At 32.3% G+C, this 17,621-nt stretch overlaps 2 protein-coding genes across 2 annotated transcripts; both read right to left on the bottom strand.

The window, feature by feature from the left end:
* Window positions 1–494: 494 nt before the first annotated feature.
* On the bottom strand, window positions 495–7,017 carry LOC148622944 (uncharacterized). The gene is made up of 4 exons (XM_088573327.1): window positions 6,873–7,017; window positions 6,029–6,171; window positions 1,798–2,017; window positions 495–828 (listed from the first exon to the last, which is right to left on the bottom strand). Exons 1-4 carry the CDS (start codon window positions 6,894–6,896, stop codon window positions 709–711), a joined length of 507 nt encoding a protein of 168 aa, XP_088429453.1. The 5' UTR covers window positions 6,897–7,017; the 3' UTR covers window positions 495–708.
* Window positions 7,018–10,482: 3,465 nt separating this feature from the next.
* Window positions 10,483–17,492, bottom strand: LOC148622943 (adenylate kinase isoenzyme 6-like). The gene is made up of 4 exons (XM_088573324.1): window positions 17,431–17,492; window positions 15,762–15,913; window positions 14,438–14,583; window positions 10,483–13,273 (listed from the first exon to the last, which is right to left on the bottom strand). The coding sequence occupies exons 1-4, from the start codon at window positions 17,471–17,473 to the stop codon at window positions 13,087–13,089; spliced, it is 528 nt and encodes a 175-aa protein (XP_088429450.1). The 5' UTR covers window positions 17,474–17,492; the 3' UTR covers window positions 10,483–13,086.
* Between the last annotated feature and the right edge of the window lie 129 nt (window positions 17,493–17,621).

The raw sequence follows: 17,621 nt of genomic DNA, 5'->3' as shown, positions 1-17,621 counted from the left end.
ATGAACAAAAAGATAATAATTGTTTAATAATGGTAAGGGGAAGTAATCCAGCTAAAAGTGTTTTTATTTTATATTGTTTCCAAGTCTAATAAGAATATCTATTTTGTATCAAGTCGGCTGATGGTAATGTATAGCAGTATATTTTCCTAGTTACATCCTGCTCTTTTGCTGGAGGTATAAAGTGATCATTGTTTCTATTAGTCTGAATGTTCATTCATCCACAACTTTTTTTCAATAGTAGTTTTATCTGCAACTACTTACAACAACCACTTGATATTTTGACAGAAGCTTTATATAGGTATGTTATAGTGATGGATTTGATTCAGACTGAAGCGACATCAACTACCTGCTTTACAACTTTGTTTATATTTTGATCTTATGGTTACTAGGGTTGGGAAAGGTGAGCTTTCCTCACAGTTTTTTTTTTAGTTTTCATACTGAATGTTATGTGGTAAATTACATGTTATCTCTATCAACAGAGAAATCAACACACATTTGCTATTAAATGATTCATTTTTACAAAATCACTTACAAAGAAACTGACTCGCATATATGCATGCATGGTATGATATGGTATGATTTTAAAAGCCTGGTTTGTAAGCACCATATTTGCATCAAACGCTCATGGCAATTAGATCTTAGTTTTTTCACCAAGGTGCTTAAATCCATGAGAATCACAAAATCATTAAGTCCTAGACTATAGAATCATCAATTATAGCCTTTCCATGCATAGGAACTGACAATGCCCATATCTTTATATGTAGAAGTGTTTACCCTTCTGTCACTGTCTACAATCTTCTCCTTGTCTACTTTTGTCATTCGTTGTAGCTGAGAAAAAGAGAAAACTTTCAAATTATTTATCTAGTTACCAACATTAAATTGTGTCATTACCCAACAGATGTATGTGTGAAAGATCAGAGTGACCACTGAGTGTCGTCCCTGTGTTCCAAATTGATAAAAAGAAGTCTACTTATAAAGATTATCATTACTTATGAACATTATTTTAGTTCAATTAATTCAGTATGGTGAATACATCATAATTTTACACTATACAACATAGGGAAAACACAAATTGTTACAGATTATTAATAGGACAGTTGGAATCCTCTTTTTCTCCTGACTTATGGTACAGAGGTGTTAAACTGGCAGTTGAGTTGTTATAAATTAATGGTCTTTTCTATTGCCAAAAGTAAAGGGTCAGCGACGTCACTTAAGATTGAACCTGCATATCAAGTTTTATAATTCTTTATTACTACTAGGATTAATGGTACAGGATAATGTACTAACCGTTTTAAGTGGATTTTTGATCATTAATTTATTCCTAATGCTTTTTAAGTTCAACAGATCATATGTTCTGATAAAAATTTAGTTATGTCTACAAAGTTTAAAGGATTATTCCAATACATATATCATGTGTTTATATATGTTATATATTTTAAACATTCAACGTAAAACAGGGCACTTGGCTTGGAAAGAAATGTTTAAGCTATTTATCATATGCACAGCAAATAATTACTACTATTTTCGTCTGTCCGTCCCACTTTTGTTTCATGTGGCAAAGAATCTCTTAATTTAATCTTTTAATGTGTATATTTAAAAACCTTAATTAATTACAGGTCAGCTTCGATCATTTTGGATATCGCACTTGCTATGCCGGAGTTGTGATTTGTGAAAACTAAAACAATTTTCTCCAGTCACAACAACAATTTAACTGTATTAATGTTGAACTCGTTACTATCAAACATTATCCCTGGCAAGTCTATTTTATTGATCAAGAGCCATGCTTAATGTTCGTACCATTTCTGAAATTTCTTCGTCTGACATTTTCTTCCCGTTACGTTCATAATATCTATCCTTATACTCTTTGATTTTATAAAGTCTATCGACAGTTTGTTCTATTTCATAATCCGTCATTTTCTGATGTCCCATTCCAAATTCTGGCTTCAGTATAGTACCCCATGGCATCTTAGCTTTTGGTGGACGGACTGATGATCTTATTGAAGACATAGTTGATGTTCTACAAACATATCGAAAACAAATGTATTTATATGTCATACAAAAAGCTTTTGTGTACAGTTAGTCTTCATACATGCATATTTACATGTGAGAAAAATAACACTGATGAAGACCTCTCCCATCATTATATTCTGTGTAGACTTTTCATTTAAACATATCAATGTTGACGTGTTTTCAACCAACGCTGTAGCACCTTTTTTATATAGGAACATTTTATTGTCATGTCGAACTTTTAAAGTAGGTATTAGCCCATTTATCTCATATGTATTGGTAAAATTATGACTACACTGATTACATGAGCTAGAATGCATTTGGCCTAAGACACCGTTTATATTTAATATATCAGAACATTAACTTGCTTTTCATAATCGATTATCGTTAAATTTGAAACATGGAACAAGTCCAACAGTCTCTGTGATTACAGCATTATACCTTTTAAGAAGTGCTGTAATTATTAACAGGATTATATTACCAAATCACGTACGTTTCTTTCAAACATATTATGGTAAATTACAGTTGTGGTCGGTAAGCTGGTATAAACACTATTTGTATTATAAGGAACCAGGAAAAAGAACAATTAATGTTTCTGTGTCGCTTAATTTTCTATATTCAATTACTTTTGTTATGGTCAAACATTAGGGTTGTTAATCAAGAGTTACCTAGAAAATATCTTATCCACAACAAATATTCATGCAGATCCCTGGGTAGCGGATTTACCGTATCAAGAGGTTCAAAATTCGAAATTAATTTTCTAAATGCGATTTGGATGTTTATTAAGTATCGATTTCTACTTAATCATTGACACTTTTACAAGGTTCAATGGTTTCTACTCAATCGTTTGCAGTTCGATAGTCAAGTTAGTATTAAACACGGATTGTACCGCAAATATGGTGGAAAGTACTTTCGATGATGAGCCTTACTCGAACTAAAATTAAACGTCCTTTCTGTCTTGTAAAAAACTGAATTTGGCCATCTATTCAAAATATACAATAAATGTATTTCAGGTGTGAGCGAACGCAAACTGCAACTTTTTGCATTTGTTCGACGGTCTCTAAAATACATCATCAGAATTTAAAAGCTTGATTTAATCCAGGAATGATGATTTTAACCACCATGTTTCTTCTACATTAATAACGAAGTGATCGACATTTTGACTTTTGAAATGTTATTTACAACGCCTGAGAGTATATCTTGTTGAATCAAAACAACTTTTACATACAAAGAATTTCCGTAAAAACATAACTAATTTCTATTGATATTCAATAAATATACCATAGAAAATGCACAGGGATTTATAGAAGTAACAATAGTGTATTGTCGTTCTTACTGGTTTTAAAATGATCTTCATACAAAATTCCTTAATGAAAAGTATGCGTATTCGAATGTTTGACCCCAGTATGTGATTTTTATATTAAAATTTTGCTCATGAAGAATGTAAAAAAAACCTTACTAAAACCCCAAACGATTGTGTTGTTTGAGATGGCTACTATAATGTAAAATTACTACTTTACCTTCAAGTTATTACATATGCTCAAATTTCATGGATAGTCCCCCGAAAGCTAATATCACTAAGTCTTATCCACCTGTCATTCAATACTGCCAAAACAGGAGATTTATACCTCCATATAATTTGTTGTTAGATTGCGCAGGTACTTCACAAATGATTTAATTCCTATACAAAAGGAATGTAATGCCATTCACTTCGTTTCCTATAAACATTTCTTTTCATTATATTGAACATTTTGTCGATACTGGATGTTTAAAGCGACACCTTAAACTGATAAATTAACGTAGATAAATAGGTTTTTTAATGTACCAGAATACATTTTGAAGTTACACAGCTAGAAATACCATATGTTACCTTTTATATATATATTTTTTGCATATATACAGGGGGTAGTATATTTTTAATGGTGAGATAATGCGAATGGTTTTATTAAGTAATACCATATGCTTTGACTATATTATGTCGTGCTTAACAAAAATCAGCTAGGAGCGGATCCAGAATATTAACTTAAAGGGCCGTGAGAAAAAAATGGTATAAACACTTAAGGAAAATCGTGGTCTCATAAAAGGTAAAATAATTTTCCATTTGTAGAGGCGGATACATAGTTGTAACAAAATATAAATAAGGGGGTGAAGACTTCGCTTGGACAGGTCCTCTATTGAGATCTGCTTGGATCCTTTCTTTCTTGGTTGCTTTTAAACGAATCTTGGGTATAACCAACCAATCTCTGTGTGGTCATGAATTCATCTGACAAAAGGTCTTTTTCTCTAGATCCTGTATACATTTTATGCTTTTCTCTTTGTATAAACTTACAGCACATTTCTGGTTTTAAAAATATAGTTTGTTTTGTTTTGTTTTGGTTTTGTTTTTTTTTTTTTTGCTTGTTTTTGTTTTTGTTTCTTTTTTTTTTGCGGAAACCACAAAAAATTTATGCAGACAAAAGGAGATATTTTTATACGAAACTTTCGCTCGTTTTCTCTTAATGATAGTCAAAAGTATATTAGTATCAAGTCTCCATTAAAACTATAATGGTGAACAGTTAAAACCTTTTGGTGATCGACCGAATTCTTTGGTACAATATCGATTTAATAAAACTTAAACTTTCCCGTGGTAGCTTTAAGTACATATATAATCTTTGACAATATGTATAAAGCGTTATGTATTTTGTACTGTTTGCAGAAGACTTGTAACAGTATACTATCGTCCGATGATGCGTTTATATCATGTATTCATCGGAACATCGTTTATTAAATGGTATGTGTGATAATAGAAATATCAACAGTAACAGTTTGAAATGTCTCGGGGTTGACTTTGTAAATGTACATGAAGCGTATGTATGGGTCAATACTTTATTACCAATGTCAATCACAGAAAGCTTATCCATTTTCTATCAAAACGGAGACGAATTTTGATCAACCCATTCTACAACACAAAACTGAGTATTTATTTTAACTGTCCTCCTTTGGCAATTCGGGATAAAGGTCAAGATCAGAGGTAGACTTACATTTGAACTTCGATTTCTTATGGTTAGATGAGATAGTGGTAAATCTAGGCTAATAATATTGACAAAACATCATACCGGTATACCGAAACATGAAATTAAAGGCCTGTACCAATACTTTTGTTGGAGATCGACTTATGATTTAAACCTTTCAAAAAATCAACAATAGACTAGAGATGCACAAATGGTGCGTGTCGGGATGCCTGCTGCCTGCTGGAACATGTAGTTATCCACCAAAGTGGATACATAAGTTGTCAATCACAAAGTGCATCATAGTACTAGTAATTTCAGAAGAAACACGCTTTCTGATTGGATAAAAGAATTAGTCTACCATCACATAGACCAAACTTTGTAATGTGACTGTGACAGCATCATCTTTTTGCTGATTAATTCCTTAAATGTTGATGCTCATTAAAAAATAAATTATAGGAATGAGTGTTATATTTTTCTGTCTTTTTGAAATTCCCTCAATGTCCGTGGTGCACACTTGAAAATAACTTATTACGCAAGTTATTTAGTGTGCACCACGTGATTGATGTTATATCCTCATAGACCCAAAAAATATAACAGTCATTCCTTAAATGGATTCAGAATTATTTTTTTCTCGGTCTGTAAAAGTGAACGGTGCGGTATTTTTCGCCCAGAGAAAGGGATTTCTAATAATCTCGGTAGTTGAAAACCCTGAATTGTGGAAGTGACACGGTAGCATTGGGTTCTATCTTCACGCAGTTAAATAGTCGGTATCAGTTTAATCTTGTTTTCATTGGTAGTTGTCACCTGGACTTTTTTGCCCCAAGTCTATTCAAAGTTTTGAACAACTTATTATTCTACTTTGCTTTTAAAATATTCTTTGTTTTTAACACACCCTAAACGGCCAACCGTCTTGCTTTTTTATGTAAAACAGAGCAATGTATTTCTCTAATTTGATCATAAGGTGTCCTACAAATTTCTGCATTACGAGCATAAAGCAACTGTAATGGTACCATGATCTATTGATGTCTTACCGTTTGTATTTTCTTTTCAGTAAACAACTCGACAAGATCGATGTCACATCTTCTGTACTGTCCTCTTCCGATGATGTGTCTGTATAGATTGGATTTCCTTGCAGTGTCAATCGACTTGAAATAGAGTTTGTAACTTCCGTTGCCTTTACAATAAAAACATGTCAGCTGAGTAACCTACTTTAGTACGTACAATTCAGTCTATAAGAAAGGTGGTGGTGACTAATTTTGTCACTGGTAATTTATATTTTTAAAGGGAAAGGTAAATTACATATATCATATTGGTACTTTAAAAGCGTACACGTGTATGCATGTTTGGTTTTCTGTAATGCAATAGAAGTCCAAGTTGTCATGTACAGACTGATTCCGGTATTTCTGTATCCAACTTACCATTGATCAAAATGTCCTATATGATCAGCTTAATACAATTAAGATAGAACTTATAGGCAATTCGTATGCAAAATAATTTCTGTTAAAATGGAATCTGACCAGTATATACTGATTCAGTGAAGGGATAATGATGAATTTCCAAAATACATTTGTTGCATATTCCGAACATTTGATTTATTTTGCTGAGCCCTTCGAAGCTGACTCCTAATTGTCCTTTGCTACTTGTATTAACATAACAACCTGTAACAATGTTATCAATATTGGCAAAGAATATGCTGCACCTAAGCAGTAAATAAACAAACATAAAAATTGTGCGTGCATACGGCAACTTTAATAAGAAAAAAAACACGAGCATATAAAGACACTACACCTTATCTCTGACCATTTTTAAAGAGCACAACTGATATCCAATTTTGTCATTTTAGTCCATTTCAGAGCAATAACTTGGTTTTCTTACCTTGGAACTGAAACAACTGAACATTTGTCAAATTTTCGTTTGCCAAACATTTAGCTTCCTTACTAGTGATTATCAGAATTACAGATGTTCCGCTGAATAATTCATTGTGAATATTATTGTTGTGTAGTTGATGTTATCACATCGTCAATTAATTGTCGAATATTCAATACGTTGTGGGTATATTAATTCCTCCCTATAACTGGTGTTTAAATAATTATTTTAACACTTCAGCCTAACAAATCATCGCGGCGACTGTTGTCTTCACATGATTTCCGAAATGTTCCAAATAGAGGCCGCCATACAGGCGTAAATCTCACATTTTTGGCATTTATAATTAAAATATTGATATATCTAACACATTTGCTCAATGAAGGCGCTTAATTTGTCGTTTTGGGGTAACAATAATTATATAATTGTAACAAGAGCCCCCCCCCCCCCCAGGAGCCTGAATCGCTCACCTGTTTGAATTTTGCCTTTCAAATCAATAAATTTTAACTAGAGGTTGTCCAACAATTTTGACTCAAGAAGACTTTGGTAGGACTTATCATTAGGGTCATTTCAAAAATTGAAAGATGCAAGAGCCATCTGATAACTTTTATCCTGGAATACTTTTGTAGTCCTAGTAATAAGGATCATTTCAGACATTGAAAGAATTTAGCTTAAACCTAACGACTTTGGAGATATCTGCGAAATACTTCTGTCTGACCTTTATGTTCTATTTTTTTGGAAACAGCAGTCATATTTTTTTACGGATCAAAAATTCCAAAATCAGTTCTATGCAAGATACCCCAAGGAACATTCAAACTAAGTTTGGTTCCAATTGGTCAAATAGTGTCAGAGGAGAAGATTTTCGAAAAAAAAATATCATTAAAAATAGCAAAAGAACGTCGAAAAGGGCAATAACTCCAATATGGCTTAATGGATTAAAACAAAAAATTTGACCACAGGTAGATCTCATCATGCTTAATACTTTAGCCCTTGTCAGAAATTGGCTAAACCTAATGGTTTTGGCGATATATGCGAAAAACCACTGTTTTAAGCCGTAGTTCAAAAATGCTTTTATAGGATAGAGTACATTTACATAGTGTTTATAATGTGCACAAGTAATAAATATTTTAACAGTTTCAACCCCAATTAGGTGAAAAATCGCCACCAAAAGATTACCTCAAGATGCTAATTTTGAGCATATGAACGCTGTTAAAAAAGACACCTTGGGCACTATTGTTTCAGGTATTAATTAATGTACTCAACATATTTCCATATAAGATACTTAGTTCTCATTTTAAAGGTGAAAATAATGACCTTATCTGAAAAAGGGGGATTTTTCGGAATTTAATACTTTCTTCCATTTCACCTGTAATTGGCATTTTTCCTCAAATACTGAATTTCAAACAAGTTTTTATATCTTCAAGAACATTTATATAGCATCTTTTACAACGAGCCAAATTGGTACATAATTATTAATATTCTAGGCCATTCAGAAAAAAAAAATTGTATCCCTACCCTGCTTATCGCAGTTTTAACATGCTTACGTTTGCTATCATTATTTTGATGACCTTTTTAAAATGAGTAAAAGAATGATTGACATAGCTACTCCACAGTCCGATTGACAAATGCTAACATACTATACAAGAGCTATAGGTTTTCAAGGAAATTATTATTATTTTTTATTTAGTTAATCAAATAGCAGATATTATAGAAAACTATAAGAATTAGATTAGTCTTTTAAATGAATATATTACCGGTAATTTTTGTATTTAATTTTTAGAGTTTTTAAAAGATATTATATCTTGAATACACCTGTATTTGAAAATAGTGTTAATATGCTAAAAGGTAGCATTTTTGTTCGTGTTGAGATTTTTTTCAGGGGCAGATGTGTCAATTTTACACCTAAATGGAGTTGGAATTTTAAAATATTTATTATTTGGGCCCATTTGAAGGCTAAGACACTATATAAATGAACTATATCATATATAAGTTCAGCTTGTTCGAAAGAGTAATCAAGGGAACCAAGGTTATAGCGGTAATCAAAAGAATGTAATCCAGGGACAAAGACCAGACATGGAAAACGGACATACACAACAAAGAATAAATAGTAACTAAAATCATACATACAAAGTAACGAAAGTAAATGAGCAACTCGGACTCCACGGTATTTTAACGTATTGATAAAATCAGGTGAAACAGATGAAAATCTGATATTCCACTTCTTACAATTATATAACGAAAGGCAACTCCATTGAGCAGGTATGTTGGATGTATCATTATTTTTAAATGATGAATGCCAAAATGTGTGTTATACAGTGTTGTTATGAATGGGCATTTTGTTTAATACTGAGACATGTTTTCTAGGTGTAGGGGTAATTTTTTTTTTAATTTTAAAGGGAAATTATTACAAGATATTAAGCTTCTCTTGGTTTTAAGATGTGAATCTATCTTATGATACCAAACTTGTAGAGTCAAAATTACAGGACTTTTTATGAAAGAATTGAAAGTCCTTTTTTAGTAATATTTGATAAAATCGCCACAAGTCATAAAAAACCCAGAAGTATCAATTGTGATAGTGCTAAAGGCTAGAAACTACTAATTTCACTTCCCATAGGCTTCTATGCTAATTTCACAATATTCAATAGCTTCTCTGGACTTTACCTTAACTTTAACATGCAGAGGACTATATATCAGTATGATTCTACATATGTCAGCTCACAATCCTCAGAATGGCATGTGGGGTTAACAGACTTGCAGTGCAGTACTGGTCACCGGAAGTGAAGGGTCTGTAAATAGCATGGGAAATCCCAGTGTTTTCACAAGATAGGGGTATATTTAGAAATCATTATGGAGATTAGGCTTCACATCACAAGAAGCAAAATGCACCTATAAAATGTACAGAAATGTTTTTCCTTTCAGAAACTGTTTAAATTTTTTAAATAAGATGAGAACTTTTTTCACAGCACTATGAAGAACAGGGGTAATTTCTGTGGAGGACTATTTTTGTGTACTTTCCAAATGCTCATTGGCTGAATTGGTGGTCTGTAACCTACACAGAAATACCAAACATGCCATTTTTACAATAGCATAAATACTCCAGGGGGTTTTGACATTGAAAGATAAATTAATTAAAGCGATTTTTTGGTGGGGTAGGTCATATTTAGTATTTTACTCAACAGGAGTTTCAATCTGACAGACCTAAACCAAAGTTCTAAAATAAAATGCTTTGTAGGGTGCAGCTTGATACGACCAAAGGTGGAATACTGAACAGCTGAGGCAAGTAGAAAGGAAGTTGATACTAGATTCAATTTAGAATTTTAACCTCAGATGGACATTTAATACAGGATAAGAATTTGGCAAGAATTTAGGTGGCCCATTTTTGCCCCTTATTTCTTTACAGTTTAAGTCAAATACATAAAATAAATCCAAGTTTTCCTTTTGTGGTTTGTATGGTACCTTGTGATGCAATTGCATAAATTTAAACAGATCCATGCACTTATACTCAAGTCACTGACATCTACGGAGCATGCAAGAAGATGCTACTGACAACTGCAACAAACCATGTTACAACAGCATATTTTGTGAGATCGAATGAAAATGCAGCCTATGAAAATAACTTTCCTCTATTTGCAATTTTATTCAACAAATATAGTATCAATAACAATCATAATATTTATAATTCTTTACAATATCTATACCAAAAATATTCGTAACAGTAAACTGTAATTAAAAGTTTACTGTATTGATAGACATCATTTGGTAGATATTTTGTAAGCATAGCAATTATTTTTATAAATTTATCTTTATCAAGGTCAATTTGTACAAACTTTCAGCAAAGACCTTCAAAAACACTGACTGTCACTATATACATGTACATGTATATATTGATGTACATGTACATGTATATATTGACCAACTAACTAAAACAGTTTTTTTTTCTTGCCATCTTGTATTACAATGTAATAGAAAATTCAATTGACACAGATAGTACAGTATTTCTAACAGTTACGAGTAAAGGCAATATATACATAATTTTTTATAAGCTTTTCCTACAATACAGCATGAAGTGCATGGTCAAATCCATTTTGCTAGCTTGCTAAAGGGTTATTAAATGTCTTCTTTCAGGTCAGGCATGCGTGATCCACTTTGCTTATTTCCCAGTATTAAGTTATAGCTAAGATCACTTAATCATAATATATCAGACAATATGTACATAACAAGCCTCAATTGTCAATTCTAAATACAATGATGTGATACACAAACAATGTGAGACAAACTATACGGACTGAAGAAAAATACAATTCTAACTGTTTTAATAATTTGCAGTAAACTAATTATGTTCCTAGTTATAAATTTGACATATCTCAATAAACATACAATTATATAATACTACTAAAATAACTAGTTTAGTAAACAATAAACAAGTTAACTACAGGCCACATCAAAATAATTTGTAGGTAAATTTGTAAACTGTGTAAAATTGTTATATACAGATCTCTATCATGAGAAAAGAGTAAAATCTATTGTTACTAGACTAAAACTCTTGGTTTTTATCCAAGTTTTTCATATTACTGATTATCAATACCTAAGCAATAAGTCTATTAAAAATCACTCATCAATAGGTATTCAATCAATAATTGATTGGTTATCGATCACTGATTAATATAAATCAATAAGAAATATAGTCATCAAAATTATGTATTACTAACTGATCAATGATCAATTTGATTGATTAGTTATAAATTTCATACTGTGTAAAGTTTTTTTTTTTTTAAAAAAAGAATGAATACATTATCAATTTATCATCTGGAAACCATCAGGATATGGACAGAGAAACACACAATTTTTTGAAGGGTAATACATAACACCTGGCCACTCCATGTGGTGGGGTATAAAAACAGGTGAGGTGACAGGAACAGTAAAATACATTCATAGCAGGGTAAGCTATAATATACTGTCAAATATGCATACTACAATGAGTCTATACAAATCTACCTACAAAATTCAGACTACACACACCACTGGTTTTGTAATGATCTAGAATTCTTTTATGATCAAAAGTCATTAGTTATTGTGTAAAAGTAGTGTTATGATGGATACAGACATAAGAAAGTTCAGTAAATTTGAACTGCTGAAAAAATTAAAAATAAAAAAAAATGGGCAGGGCCTTTTGAAATTGAGGAAGGGGTAGGGATGATAATCTACAATGCTAAATGACATTTGGATACTGTTTATATGACACAATTACAGACCAATACAGTCAAGTCGTTTTTCAATACTAAAATGAACATGTAGGACAAAGGAGTATGTATAGACATTGTACCTTCATACCAGTTTTCAGTGCATTAAATTGATAAAAATTTTAGCTTACCAAAAAATCTAAGTGCCATATTTTTGTGTTAGAAAGATGACTTCACTTGAACCACAACAACATTTACATGTGAAAAGGCATTACAAGGTATCGTTTTATGCAACTTCTAATAATTTGGTATAAAATTTGGAGGTCTATGATTTTTCAGTCCGGTCATATTTGCCACATTGTTTTGACAAACTAAATATTTTGTCCAAAGTTGTCTTGATACAATATACACTTTAAGATTGGAACATTTAGGATGTTTTGTTGGCGAAGTATCCATACTTTTACTTTGGTCCATGACAATTTGACGGATTTTATTTTCAGGGATGAATCTGATGTCAACAGAACATACCCCTTTACATAAATCAAACATGCTTCAACTTGCACTAACAATAAAAAAAAACAATAAGAATTTAAGTTATCTAACATGGGTAAGTTTTTTGACCATCAGATAAACAATCTTCACTCCTTCTATATTAATAGCATAATTATTCACATTCTCTACGATTTTATCACAATATTATTTTCTGTCTTCTACTTTATTCATAAGATATCTGGGACAAATATTGTAAACTAAAACAATTATGTGAATTCAATGATTCATGCCATAAAGCTTTTTAATTTAGTGGATGGAAGAAAAATCTAAAGCAGGAAAAAAACATTAAAAAAAATTAAACAAGGAGGAATTTTTACACCTGTACTGAATTCAACATAATAAGCAGGCAGCTCCTTCACTTAGTCTATAGAATAAAGGTAGTTGGAGAGTATATTGCCCCTGGTTGAGGCATATGGTAACCATATGAATTTGATCCTCCAGATTTTATTCATATTAAATTAAAAAATTTGCATACACCTAGGGTTCAACATGTACTAGTGTGTTGCTTTCCATTCTTGAATCCAAGCTAAAATCTTGTCTAGATTATCGTCCATGTCATCAGGGGTATTACTTTGAAGTTCGTGTACAATATCTGCCTTATAAGAGTCCCTAGCTTCTTCTAAGATTGTTTGAAATATTTCACACTGAATATTGTCTTCTAATTTCTTTCCACTGTAACCTCTGTTAATGAAAAAAAAAAAGAACGTTTTGTAAATTTAACAGCAAGTCATGTTTGTCTATTCTGTCAAATAAAATGCAGCCTTATACAACTGCAGAGGTCAAACCTGAACAGTTGAAGCTTCTGCACAGGTAGATACAACTTTAAATTTTGATACAGCCCTAAATAAATAAACAAACTTTGCACAATTAAATACTCTATTTCCCAACATTAAAGAAGAAGTCCATTAAAGTACAAAATATGAAAAAAAAATTGGCCACCTTCCACTGTATGGAGGAAGGAGTTTCACTAAAAAACATGATTTGGGAGTGCATGTCAATAAATTAAGTTCAAAGGGGCATAACACCCACAAAATTCGAGGAATAAAAATTTCCTGGTATAATGTACAACTACATAATGTGTCTTTCCTATACTTTGAATGTCTAATAATTTTAGTAATTTGAGAAGATATACCACAATATGGTGTTTCAGTCAAGTATTTCAGGAAACTAAGGCCAAGAAAAAAATATGTCTGTTTAACGTTACCCTACCTTCCCAATTTTTTCTGCCTACCATAGCACATTTTATTGGTACTTAACTATCACCCCTAGGTGTCTATATAAAAATATTTTACATACCTTCCCTTTTTTCAGCCAATGTAACCTTAAACAGACAACTTTTTTTCTTGGTCTAAGTTCAAAAGGGGCATAACTCAAACAAAGTTTGAAGAATCAAAATTGTTTGATAATTATCCACAACTACATTCTGTCTCCTTACCATGCTTACTAATAACCATGTTTCTTGAAATTCTAATACTAGTTACAATGAGGAGGTGCTTCAGGCATGAACTTCTGGGAATCAAGTTCAAAAAGCATAACTCTCAGGAAATTCATGAAAAATCTGTATTACTAACCTATTGGACTAGTATAAAAGAAACGTTTGTGTCATGTTTATTATTTCTTTTTGTATCTATTTTTTTCACTGTGTCTTAGTATGTCCATTGCCTTGTGAGTTATGGTAATATCCCTGTAACCATCGATCCCTTTATTTTATTTCATTAGACTGTTCATGTAGCATCTAATATGCTACATGTATTTGTAGACAATTGGTTTAAATGACAAGTGATTTTGTGTACCATGTATAATGTTGAAATAAACCTAGAGCTGGTTATTTCCATAATATTGTACCTGTTTTCCAACCTTGAGTATAAAATGGTGTTATCAGTCCTTAGAACAAAAACAATGTCAAACCATCGTTCAGGGAAGAATTCACAACCATGGTAATCAATGATATTGCCTCCTTGACCCATCTGACTTTCCAGCTCATCTATCACCTGTCATAACATATGAAAATTATGCATATTTACAATATCAAATCTCTTAAATTTATACAAATGCTTTATGGACTAGTAAAGGAACAACAATTTGGACAGTTTTAATTTCAAGTCAAGAATATAGCTTTTGACAGTTTCAGTAATTTATATTTAATATGCCTTAATATGCTATAGAAAGAAACTTGAAATATGTACAAACAAAGGCTCCAGGTCCTGAAGCAAAATTTTTATTTATAAGAAAGGGAGATGGAAATCAAAATCAGTAGGTGTTATCTTTTCACCAAAATGGTGAATCTGTATAAGTTACATGAAAAAGCATCAAAGCTTTCAGAAATTATGTCCCAGAAACCATATTTCACATAAAAACTATTTCTTAAAATACATCAGGCCTTAAACTTTGACCCACATGTACTACCCCTAAAACAAAAGGCTCCCAGGAGCCTGAATTGCTCATCTGGTTAAATTTTGCCTTTTAAGGGCAATAAATTTAACAAGATGTCCAACAAATTTAACTCAAGAACACTTTGATAGGACTTATCATAAGGATCATTTCAGCAATGGAAAGTTTCTTCCTATCTATCATAGCTTACAAGATAGTGGCTGAAAACTGTAAAAAAAAAAACCAAAGGGCAAAACACTTACAAGGAGTCGTCTGACAACTTCTATCCCTGAAGGCTTTTGTATAATAAGGTTCATCTCAGCAATTGTAAGAATTTGACTACACCTAATGGTTTTGGAGATATTTGCAAAAAACTACTGTCTGACCCCTATGTTATATTTTTAGTGACGGCGGCCATGTTTTGTGAAATATCAAAAAATCCCCACACCAGTTCTATGCAGAATACCCCATGAAACATTCAAACCAAGTTTGGTTCCAATTGGACAAGTAGAGTCAGAGGAAAAGATTTTGGAAAGAAATAACATTAAAATTAGCAAAAAAAAAAAAAGGGCAGTAACTCCAACATGGCTTAACAGATTTAAAGTAAAATTCAACCACAGAAAGATCTCATCATGCCTTATCCCTGAGTGGTTAACTGGTATAAGTTTCGTAAACAGGCAAAAAAGAAAAAGAAATTGTGAAAGGTTATGCCTTGGTAAGCCTTTTTCAGACAGCAGAATACTGTATGATGTAGCCATAAAATAATGGGAACAGTATCAATAATGTTCATGACACTTACCCTATCCTCATCCAGAATTGGACAGTTGTACTCAGGATCAAAACCTTCATATAAATTATCTTGTTTTGCTAATTCACCAATGTTTACATAGTTCATTCCAGCCCTTTGAGCTAGTTCTTCTCCAAGGGTTGATTTACCAGTTCCAGGTGTTCCTGAAATGTACATAACAAATCAGAATAAGGAATTCTACTCTTCTCAGAACTGCATGTGGTTGAAAACAAGGGAAAACACCAGAAACACATTGAGATCTTTATATGTAAACTTGGTATTTCTTGCAGGTAGTACATGTATCAGAAGATATCAATCTTTTTGATGAACACAGCATGACTTGACTGCAAACCAATACACTAAACAGATGCTGAGAGAACACGAAGAATATGCAACACATTTCTGAAGTTTCTGTTAACATTTACAAAATGTATTGTTTTTACATTGTAACAAAGAATTAAATGTTTTTTTAAACAAGAAAAACAATAGTTTAAACCAGTAGCTGCAAGCAATGATGGTCCTGAGAGGACATTTTCTATGCTGAAAAAAAATCAGACATGCACACAGACTTAAACAATGACACTCGACATGTATATGCTTTGAATTTGATATGTGCAAAGCAAAATCAAGACTGGACATGTTTCAACTATGATCCAAGTAACAGTGTGTTGAAAGACACAAAACAATCAGTTGTGAATTATCAAAGTACATGTAGTTTGATTTTATTGCTTAAGCACAACAATAAAAGCTAAGGACAGAGAACTTTGTATAAGCTATTAGTGTTTGCACATTTTGTATGTAAATGTGCTTATTGCATTTGCTTATAAAAGTTGTACAGGATCTTTTTTTTTTAAATCAAACACTCCAAAAAAGTTCATTGTGCTGTAACGGGAGAGCATGATTTGCTTCACAAATTATACTCTGCCACCGAGGATTGAACCCTAGACCGCTCGGTGACAAGCCAGCGACAAACCGATTTGGCTAAAGAATTAATCCTTTAGCCAAGTCAATTAACTGGCTATTTAAATCTCACTACCTTCTACAGCACAGGTAGGCCGTCCTGCCACATCCCCACAGACCTGCACATATTTTCTTTGTACCAGTAGCATCTCAGATTAAAATCATATACTTGCTGCATAATGAATTGAAATATAATTCAAATATGTGTACCTACATGGAGAGCCACAGTGCAAAATCTCCCACATAAAAGAAGTTGAAATGTGGGAGTTCTACCTCTGCCTCATACCCACTCTCTGAGATTAACAAGTGCATGTACGCATTTATGCCATGCAGAGAGGTGACCAAACAAATTGTAATTCAGTCCCTCCCGCAAGACGGCATAGGGAGGCAACCAAGTAAAAAAAAAGCCACCAGACTGCATAGTCATAAGCCATAAGGACTTGATCAGTTGATGAAAAAAGTGTACACTGCATTTAAGCATGTGGATAAAGAGGCTGGCTTTTATTTTACTGAAAAATATTGCAAGTAATACCCTGTCTTTCCTCTTTCAAGGACTGACGATCTAAAATACTCAATGTACACATGCCCCTGTGCCTGTGCTGTGGTCAGACTGGCAAAATGTGCATTGACTAAACGCTCAAAATTAAGATAGAAAAGACCTGAGATCAGATTATAGATTATCTAACATTTTCAGTTTTAGTGGTAGAAAATAGACCTATACCTGTAACTAATATGTTCGGACCACATGGTCGAGGATCTGCCATTGTTTTGAATAGTTCGGAACTCCTTGGATTGAAGAAAGTGCTAAAAGGAAGAATTTTACTTTAGTTTATTTATTTATTTATTTATTTATTCATTTTTTTAATCATACAATAATAGCTATGATTCCCCAATTAATATATTTCAGATAAT

The sequence above is a fragment of the Perna viridis genome, chromosome 3 (genome assembly GCF_037379345.1).
Source record: "Perna viridis isolate PV_CMFRI_1.1 ecotype Kerala chromosome 3, ASM3737934v1, whole genome shotgun sequence".
Lineage (NCBI taxonomy): Eukaryota > Metazoa > Mollusca > Bivalvia > Mytilida > Mytilidae > Perna > Perna viridis.
The sequence above is the reverse complement of the archived record's forward strand: the minus strand, read 5'-3'. Positions and strand labels throughout refer to the sequence as shown.

Coding starts and splice junctions, on each gene's coding strand:
- LOC148622944 (XM_088573327.1), bottom strand. CDS start 6,896: ATGTTCAGTTGTTTCAGTTCCAAG. Junction 6,172..6,872: donor TCAGTTGTTTCAGTTCCAAG/GTAAGAAAACCA, acceptor TTTATTGTAAAG/GCAACGGAAGTTACAAACTC. Junction 2,018..6,028: donor CTGAAAAGAAAATACAAACG/GTAAGACATCAA, acceptor ATATGTTTGTAG/AACATCAACTATGTCTTCAA.
- LOC148622943 (XM_088573324.1), bottom strand. CDS start 17,473: ATGGCAGATCCTCGACCATGTGGTCCGAACATATTAGTTACAG. Junction 15,914..17,430: donor TCCGAACATATTAGTTACAG/GTATAGGTCTAT, acceptor TGTACATTTCAG/GAACACCTGGAACTGGTAAA. Junction 13,274..14,437: donor TACTCAAGGTTGGAAAACAG/GTACAATATTAT, acceptor TTTCATTAACAG/AGGTTACAGTGGAAAGAAAT.